The following is a 10148-nucleotide window of genomic DNA, read 5'->3' as shown; positions in this document are numbered from 1 at the left end:
CCAGCCAATCGACGCCGTAACTTCGTAAGAGCTCCCTCGCGCGGCCAGCACCCGCTGAGGCACATCCTTCCCCTCTTGTAATGTCATTGGCTAAGAAGAGGGTGTGACCGACGAGCCGTACGTCCCCTGAGCCAATCGGAGCGGGCCATGTAGAGCAAGCCGTTCCCTGAAGGGAGGGTTGCGTGTGCGGCGGCCAGCGGTCGGCAGTTGGTCGTCAGCGCGTCCGGCGGATTGGTTGGGCGGCGGGGCGGTGGGCGGGGAGAGGCAGCCGGACCTGGAGCCCCTCAGTGGCGGCGGCGGCCCCTCAGGATCCCGGCGGGATGGGGCGACGGGCGCGCCTCGGGCTGGTGCTGTGCCTTGCGGTGCTCTGGGCTGGAGGTCTGGCCGCGGCTGGTTAGTACTGGGCCTCCGCGTCCCGTTGGGCCTGAGCCCTGCGGCGCCCTCGCTCCCCGCTATGGCCTGCTGCGGGGGAAGGGGGCCTTCTACGGGGGAAGGGGGCCCGCTGCGGCCGCCGTGGGGTGGGGTGGGGGTGGGGATGGGATGGGATCCTGTGCCCTCCGCTGGGGCTTTGGAGTGCGTGCGGGCAGCGCCGTTCTCGTCCGGGGGCTGAGGCGGTGGAGGGGAAGGGAGCTGGGCGGCTGTCAGCTGTGTGGCCGGGGGTAGTGGGGGTTGGCGGAGCCGGGCTTGAAGAGGGGCGGGGGGCCCACTGCTCATCCTGTGCCTAGTTGGCTTTGCATCACCGGGAGCGGTTCGGTAGGCCTGATGGGGGTGAGTACATTGCTTAGTCTGGCTTCGGCCTTTAAACAGCTCGTTACGAGCCTACTTTGCAATGTTTGCTCTGCTCAAAACCGAAATGAGACGGGTTTTCCTCCCTAGTACGCATTTTCTTGCTGAGGAGCTGATAATGCTGACGTTAGCGTTATCAGAACAGTTTTCTCATGCAAATACATAGACAGCCTTTCTGGGGCCTGCGTTATGTCACTGTAATACACTTATTTTTTTCTGCTGCTTTTGTTGTTGTGTAGTTTGGGCTTTATGTGCTTCTCATATGTTGTCATCTACTTCCTTTCCTGGGGTTTCTGCCTCCCACACCCTTCTTTGCACCATGGGCGGGTGGGGGAAATATGCAATGCGTTTATTTATATAGTGTTTCTAAAGCCAGAAAGCACTCCTTTAATAGACAGCCTTATCCAGTGCTACTGAGGATGTGCTTTTAGGCTACCAATGATATTTCAGGAAAGTAGTATAATTCAAAAACTGGGTACCTTTCTCTGGCTTCACAGAACTTGTATGTATCTCTTCTACACCTTGGGAAGTGCCCTGCTGGCTTATAACATTACCTACAAAGTTCATAGGCCCGTGCTTGATATCTAATCTGAACTCCAGTAGCATAACTTTAAATCGTAACTTCCTACTACATACATGAAAACGAATCCCAAACCATATGTTTAAAGTCAATTGAACTAATACAATTAGTAGGTCCAAGAAAGCCCACAGTATAGTACATGAAGAATTAAAAGCTGTTGCCAAAGTTAAATTGCTACTGGGAGGTAAAACTGTTCATTAATATCCAGAATTAATTAGGAGAGGGTGCTCAGAGTCCAGCTGTTGGCAGCAGACTATAACCAGAAGACCTTTCTTGTTCCAATTTTTGTCAAGAATCATTCTGAAAGAAAATAAGATGTCGTCACTTCATTGATGTATTGATTTCCTACAGTAAGAGTACCACTTGCTCTAGTAGAGTCTGGTGCAAGCCTAGAGACTGTTAAATGCCTCCTTTAATACTGTTCACTCCTTATGTCTGGTCTGGAAACAGTCATCTGGAATGTGAGTACATTTAAGGGAGAGGTTTTAAGAAGGATGAGTAAAAATAGTTCGCGTATTACATTTCCTGAGTTAAGAAGAGATTTTTAATGAGGATTTTTTTTTTAGTAGTCTTTTAACTATAGCTTTAAACACTAACTCTATAGTCATAAACTTTTGCTTAAATCAATTTATTGAAAACTTCTGCTGAATGCAGGAAAACTAAGGCCTGAAGAAACGGGTGCTGTTTTTTTGAAGATATAATATTAATACAGATTATGAAGAAGTTGAACACTGAGGGCTGGGGAAAGAATATTGGGGAGTCCATGTGGAATTGGCAAAAGCAGCTAAAAAAAATGGAAACTGTGTATTCCAGCCAAAACTGCGTATCACAGCAGCGACAGCCTTCTGCTTCTTCTGTTGATTATTCATTAAGAATGGTGAAAAAACTTATCTTTTTTTTTTTAATGATTATTGATACTATTTGATTCTTGGGTTTTTTTTCCCCTCTTGTTTGCAGACTAAGAGGTAGAAATTGTCTCATTCTGCCTCAAGAAAGGAAGTGATTCTTCCTCTGACTGTCCTGCACCTTCTATGGCTAACTTCAGTGATAGGCAGAGGTTTTGATACTGTCTCATTAAGTGACAGGACAAGTGAACAGAGTCATATACTTCTAGGAAACTTCTGTGCCTGTTCTCTCAAAAGACGGAGCTCACTGGCTTTCCCTGACCCTTCTGTTGTCCCAACACTTCTGATTTTACCTACCTAACTGAAAAACATTCCCTAAACTCTTTGCCTTGTTGCCTGATAGGGAATCTCAGTTCCTAGAGAGGGACTGCTGGAGAGTAGGTTTGGTAAACAGTTACCCAGCAATTGTAAGGAGACTGGAAAAACAATTTGTATTCAGGGTAAGGGTTGGCCTATATCTTAATCTTGTAGTTGCACTAAAGTGAATGCAGTACACAGATTGTAGCTGGGAACAATTTATTTGCTTTGCAAAGGATACTTCGAAACTAGCCTTGCTGAATAGATGCCACTTAAGGTTTTTGCTTAACTCACTGCAGGTTTTAGAAGTTCATGTAATAGGAACAGCATCTATGCTATGGAGTCTGTTTCTGTGCTGAATTTAACAGTTGAAAAATCGATGAGAAGCAATCTGAGGTACTTTTCTTAAGATTTCCTGTTTTCCTGCAAGAATAGGATAAACATGGTTTGCACTCTCTTTCAAAGTCTAACTAGTCAATTGCACAAAAAGAACACTGAAAGAAATAACTAAAAATACCACAGAAAATCTCTGATGGATGCTCTAAAGCAGTCATTGCCAAACCTTTTTTGTTCATGCACCCCTCTCAGTAAAAAAAATTTGAGCATGCATCTTCAATGTTTAACTTATTAAAAAAAAATACCTATTTGTGCTACTGTAGCAAGATATTATGTACATCATAAACATACACAAAAACAGAAATGAAAAAAGAATGAGATAAAGGTGAAATAAACACTGTATTAAGAAAAGTTTTATTTATTAATGGTACAAGAAGTATTTTCTTCCTGCACCCCCAGTGGGTTGGCTAGCGCACCCCCTGGGGTGTACATACCCTGCTTTGGAGATCACTGCTCCCGGGCATGCAAACTCTTACTTAGTTGCTTTGTTGTGATAGTGTTTGAAGAACTTGGTAAAAAATGGAAGGAAACTGACTACAGTGATCAGTCAGGGCATTCCTCAGAGCTTTGGGAGGTTGCCAACTGCTTGGGCTTCTTGGATTTTTGGCTATTTCCTGAACTGAGTGACCATTCTAAAGTTTAAACTAATAGTATTTCTTGACTGGTAGTAGCAGTCCTTTAGCCTTATAGGCTGTCGGTTGATTTCTTTGGAACTGTTGGGCTCCCTCCAGCTAAGGACATTCTTCTTGCTGAATCACATGGCATTAGCTCTTCTTGTTTCTATCCCTCGCTGTGTTCTCTTGAAAAGAGTAATTCTCACAAAATGGTAGGATCTTTATCCAGCATATGGTAGGATCTTTTTATCTAGCATAGGCTGCCAGAGTACTTTTGCTATATTTAAATAGACTGATAGAACACTGGTCTTTCTAATTGAGGGAGGAAAAATTAATACATTTTAAAGCTGAGTTTAATTATATATGAAGTGGTGGATGGTCAAGACAAGTGTTGAGTTGTATGAAGTCTTCTAGAGTCCTGTCTGGGTGTGAGAGCACCCAGCAGTGTCTACAGCTCAGTATTTTAAGTGAAGTGTTCTGTATGTTGTCAGCTGCCCGTTTCAGCCGCAAGTATTTTTGCTTACTTCTTGCTTTTAATACATCATTGCATCTCCCTAATTTGTTTAACGAATGGTAGGGTTAATTTCCAATTGGCCTTTTCAGAAGGGGTTTATAGAATTAGGCAGCCTTGGTAACATATCCAAATTTGAAAACAAAAAAAAAAAAAGTCAGTTACTTTTTTTAATTTAACTGTGGAAAAACAAACTAAACTATCAGCTTTAATCTTGGAAGCAGGTGCACAAACATAACATCTGTGACTTTGTTCAGTAGTAGTTGAGCCTTGACTCACCAGCTGTTCTTAGATCAAACTGTGACCTTCCATAGATCTTTGATTGACACTTTCAGAGTAGTTTTCTTAACTGTTTCTTAGAAGTAGACACACTTCTATGAGTAGTGGGTGCATATTAGTCAGCAGTTCTGTGAAATAACACGGCTGTAAGTGATCCTTCCTCTAGTCACATTATCGGTATCTCTGCAACCTCACCTACTTAACTTGGAAGGAAGTCCCTGAGCTAAGAACAGTTAAACTAATATTTTGTTGTTGCTTTAGTGCTGTTTTGGAACCACTATTTTGAAAACAATTATTCAGCTACAACTTCTTAATAACAAAGCTGCTTCCTTCAGAGAGAATTCAAGTGATGCAATAGAAATGAAATAGATTTATTTACTTTCAAAGAGCAGCAAACATTTAATGAGCTCTGCCTTATGTTGCGCAGATGCCTCTCACCTTTCATTTTATTAAACCTTTTGCTCTGCGTGTGAAGTTACAATAAAATTGTTCTTTGATATGTGTGCATAGAGGGTATACCCTATTTATATTTGACCTTTGGTGGTATTTTGTTGTAAAGTCAACCTTTCACAAGTTGAAATCAGTTAGTAAAGCCTTTACCAAAAAGCTAGAATGGTCTAGTGCTGTAAGGCATATAGGCTGATTTTGAACAGCCAAAACGGAACACCCTCGCTGGTATAGCTGTTAAAAATAACGTTTGTTACTGCAGTAACAGGTACTGTATAAGTGCTTTGTATATATTAATAGCAGCATACAGGCTACTGGGTAGGTTAACTCTTAATTTTCCCCCACTGCAGAAGCACTTCTGAATCTCGTGACATGCTCTGGAGTTTGAAGTTGTAGGGGTAGCATTTAGTTTTAGATAAAAATTAATTGGGATAGTACAATGTAATTTGTCAGAAACATGGTAACTTCAAATGTGTTTCACAGTTTCAAAATAGAAAGGACCGGGAAGTATCCTAAATGCATATGTACTTTTACTATATTTAAAAACCAACTGTTGCATGGTGATCTGAAGTGTTGAAGTTCAGTGGTAGAACTTCTTATGACTTGCCACAATCAGCCTTATCTGTTAGATTCCTCAAGCTGATAAGCACTGTGGTCTCTGACGAAAATGCAGCTAGCCTTTTTTTTCTTATGGCTCTTTTGATGTTTTTTTCCAAATGATGCTGTCTTGATTGCTACTTGCAGGTACTGTTTCATCTGGACTGTTCTTTTCTTTCACCACTAGTCTTTCTGAAGGGCTCATTTTTGGCCCTGTAGGGTACAGCTGCTTACCCACACCCACTGGTATAGATCATTTTTAGTCCTGTGTCAGCTGGCAGTCAAACTTTTTGAGCTTTCCAACCTCTTCAGTCCACTCAACAGACTATTATCTATTTGTCTCCATTTCAGTCAAACTTCTTGTCACCTTAGTTTTTCAGCTTCACTTACACGCTTTAGCATTTTTTTCTTGATTTTCATTATACTGTTACAGCTTAAAGTTGATCCTCATCTTTTTACTTATTTGTTCCAATCAAAGGTTATACTGCAAATAACAATGTAGAAATCGCTTTCTGGAATCTGGCTTCCAAGAATAGTCCCTTCATTGCAAATACCTGCATTTGCTTTATTATAATAATAGTTTTCAAAACGTGGAGTGATAATGTGTCGTGTTTGTGGTTTGTTACTTCAGAGATGATTTGTCGCTGGTAAGGCACTTTATTTGCATGAGGATGAAAAATGCAAGTTTTGTTTGCTGCCAAATGCTTACAGAAAGTCACCAAAGCTCTATAAACTTTTGGAGTTTTGTTGGCATTCAGTATTTGTGCAGGGAGTCTTTAGTAGCTGACCGTAGCATACTGAATGGTGTGTCTCATGTACAGGGCACTAACTTACATCAGTTTAGGTACCGCTTGTAGTCATAGTGCTGGTCTCTCCAGCCTGACAGTGCCCTACCGCTGCTATAGGGCATTACACACCCCAGAATCTCAGAAGGGGGGAATTGCTAAATCTAGCAGGAGTTAGTGGCAGCTTTGCTTAGTCATCTGGTTATATTTTGAGCTTTTATTTTGGTTTAAGTGAGTTGTGTACCACAGAGAGGGAGGCCTGTAGCATCTTCTTGCAAATGCGTGGGGAGTTTGTTTACCTGAACAAGGTGGTATTGGATACTGATGACTGGGAACAGTCACCTTTTGGCTGTGAGAATTTTAGAGGCTTTCAATTGGCATGATAGTGCAAACCAAGTTGTTTGAAGCACAGTGATTAGGCCATTTAAGTTACGGAAAGAAAGAAAATAGGAGGCACAATTCTGCAAAACAATAGTAAAACTGTCATAAAAAAAAAAAAGCTTTTCTGATTATCTTCTCCCTCCTTTTCATCTCTGTTCCTATAGGTTTCTGCCTAGTAGCCTTTCCTCTTTACCATTTCTTCTCTTTTTAATCTTTTTAATCACAGAATGGGTAGAGTGATAATCAAATATCATATCGTAGCTCATTCAGATAAGAAAGATGACAGTTAAACAAGGCTTGCAGCTTTTGAACAGTATCTCAAAGACAAAATAAGTTCTGAAGAGAGATCTCTATATAAAGGTTTGAATATACTGGTCAGGCAAAATTAATTGGCTTTCTGTAAAGAACAATGTTTAAGTGAGGTGGTAGTAACGTCGCTACTGAAGCTGTTTATACTAAAACTGATTTGGTGATTAAAACCTTAGGTTCCAGAAGCCCTTTTCACTTGATGCATACCTTTTAAGTAGTTTAGTTGGACTGGAACAATTCAGACTGTGTAGTAATCTAGAGGATTGATTTGGGTTTAAAAAAAAAAAAAATCCACACTTTTTTCCCAATATTGGTCACACAGTTGTGTTGGTATAATTTAAGGATGAAGAGGATCATCTGTGAAACATTTGATTCTTCCTGAGTACACTAACAAGGTCTTTCTGAAGTGCATTAGTCAACTTAGTACACTAGAATGTCTCAGACCCATGGTGCAATATTATAGTTAAACTTATATTTATTTTTGAGAAAATTACTCATGGAAAAACTTTTCACTGTCTTATCTATTCTAGATGAAGAGGGGAATCAAGATGAATCACTGGAGTCAAAGGTGAGGAAATAAATTTCTAGTCATTCTGTTTTTCTTGTGGAGTGAGAGCAAAGCTATGAAATTCAGAACTATGGTTTGATTCTTGTTTAAAACTCTTCTGTAGCTCTTGCTGTCTCATTAATTCTTCTGATGCACAGAAGAAATTCATGTTGTGCTATATGTTTGGAAAATATTTTTTTTTTTTCAAAGAATTAAAAGGGGTAGAGTCAATTTTGAGCTGAGAGAGGTAGCTTAACTTGCTTTTGATACCACTGGTTAAACTTAGTATGTTAATTGATCATATTGTTAAAAAGCAATGTTGTTTTTGCCAGCTGGTGCTCTTTAGTTTCTAATCTTCTAAATCATGTGTCTGCTTTCCTTCAGGCTTTATCTGCAGAGGACCAGGTAAAGGACCATTCCACAGGAACTCGAGTGGTAGCAGGTCAGATCTTCCTTGAATCAGAGAAAACGGACTCTCAATCGGAAGATGAAGAGAACTTTCCCAATCAAGAGGAGGAGAAAGAGAATTCGCTGGAAGAGTTGAACTCTCTAGAAATGTCAAATCTATTAAATAAGGATTTGGAAGAAGCAGAAATACAGAGTCCAGGTAACAGCTCACAGACTTTTGAACAAGTGGCAAGAAAGATGCATCCCAGTAACTTTAGCATGTGGATGAACACAAATAGTAATTTTGAACGTATGAAATAACTACTGGCTTAAGCTCTCTGGAATAGAATGGTAACTGCTGCCTTTTCCACTAGAAAGTAACATCAAAAAGTTTTCAACTACATTGTCACTGAAATTTGAGTGGTTGTTGTTAGATTCATTTGAAAGGGTTTTCTATAATTACTCTTGTTTTCATCATCTTGGAAAGCTTTAACTAGGCAAATGGAGAAAGCCCTGGTTTCTTCAAATAGGACTCAAATCCACACGCTCTGCTGTATGTATATGTACCAACCATAGAAGGAGAAATCGCGTGAGTGTTTCGGCCTCCTGGCTGTTTGCCTGCAGGGTCACTTGACAGAGAAGGAACAAATTGTGATGTAAAGCAAGCCTCCTAGGACAGCATTGGAAGCCTTAAGGCAACATCTAAATTGCATGTGAACTTCAGTAAGTTTTTAAATATAAGTAAAAACTTATGTGCTTGTGCCTAAATTCCCAGGAAGTTTTAGTGTTTCTTTTTTGCTACTAATAAAAATATAAATTTAATATGATTTTTCAACTTGCAATTAGTAGCGGATGATAACTAGATGGCACAGCTGAGTACACTAGCCTGCGCAGCAAAGACTTTTCCTTTTCACTTGTCCATAAAAAGTACATCTTCAACTTTACTGAAAAAAATATAGTTACAGGGTAATACTAGTATTTGTCTACCTTCTGAACTCCAATTGAAATGTCAAAAGAAAGCAGGAGTTATGAAATGAGCTCTGTTATATACTGACTTTCAGTGTTTTCTAGTAAGCCTTCCTTACTAATGCAGAACTAGTTTACAGTTCATAAAAGCTTAATAATAGGATTAAGTATTGCTGCCAATAGGTGTGGTGTTATACAGGGAAAAGGTATATAAAAGCTGCTAAATAGCTTGCTGACACAAAACAGCGAGCTAAGCACCATATTTAGTGCAGTCTATTTCAAAAGTAAACTTTAAGATACTTTTTATCTCACATCAGACAGGTGTAACCAGATGGCTTGCTCCTTGGCAACTAAGATTTTTAAGTACACATGTCAAAGTACTCCAAGTGAATTTCAAAAACCATAAATTTAAGTCTTGTGCAGTTTTTGGCACCTCTTATGAAGTAAGCGATGTGGATGGAAGGATTACTGGGTTTGTCTAAAAAGCAATTCTGAAGGAAAAGTATTATGGCAGGAAAAAAACCTGCTAAGGGACAGCTTTACTGGCAAACTTTTTAACTGAGCAGGAATTGACCTCGGGTACAGGTGTTACATCTCTTGAATGAGCTACTGGTGACAGGACTGCATTAAGGGAGATTAAAGCTTTTCTAAATACAGTTTGGCTCCTGCGTATGGTCATGAGATTGCATGGAAAAAATAATATTCTACAAGTTTCCACATGTATCTTTCAGGATATTGAGCAGAAAAAAAAATTGTCTTCAGTAATTTAGAATTAATACTACTAAGGCTGTTGACCTTCTAAGAAAGAAGTTGTCCTGCTCTCTTCTGATTAGCGAGGAGGCCCTGTGTGTAAAGAAAATGGGTTTTTTTTAGTTATCTTTTATGTTGTATGTTTTTGTAACAGTCAAGTTCCATACTAAAAGTTTTTGCTGAAAACTGCCTGTGAGTTGTTACAAAGTTGGCAATTCCTGCAGCGTTTGTTTTCCTATTTGGAGGAATCTTACAGTAATGTAACCAATATTTAAAAGTGATCTATATTTGGGTTTCCTGCAGCATAAAGTGAGATGAGATATAAGTAAATAAGGACAAAATATAATGATAAAAGACCATATACTTTACCTGTTTTACTATGTCTGAATAAATTGCTGCTTGCACACTCAATTTGACAAAAAGTAATTTATCCTTGAGTAAATTATTTGCCTCGGTTTGTATTTATCACTCTTTAAGTACCTGATAAATTAACTGTGGTGAGCATTTTATCCTGTGATCGCCTTGCTGTGTTGCTTTAGGGGTTAGTATTTGTTACTGTACAATTAAAGTTGAATTTAGAATGAAAAAAGGCAAGGGGGGGGCTGGGGCAG

General features: G+C 39.8%; 1 protein-coding gene across 1 annotated transcript in view; it reads left to right on the top strand.

Moving 5' to 3' along the window:
- The first annotated feature begins 320 nt into the window (after window positions 1-320).
- SEL1L (SEL1L adaptor subunit of SYVN1 ubiquitin ligase) overlaps window positions 321-10148 on the top strand; it is a 30057-nt gene continuing 20229 nt past the window's right edge. Inside the window, exons 1-3 of the mRNA XM_074149145.1 lie at window positions 321-393; window positions 7418-7455; window positions 7819-8041. Of these exons, the coding sequence (XP_074005246.1) occupies window positions 321-393; window positions 7418-7455; window positions 7819-8041 (334 nt within the window). The remainder of the gene's footprint in view (window positions 394-7417; window positions 7456-7818; window positions 8042-10148) is intronic.

The sequence above is a fragment of the Numenius arquata genome, chromosome 6 (assembly GCF_964106895.1).
Source record: "Numenius arquata chromosome 6, bNumArq3.hap1.1, whole genome shotgun sequence".
Lineage (NCBI taxonomy): Eukaryota > Metazoa > Chordata > Aves > Charadriiformes > Scolopacidae > Numenius > Numenius arquata.
The sequence above is the reverse complement of the archived record's forward strand: the minus strand, read 5'-3'. Positions and strand labels throughout refer to the sequence as shown.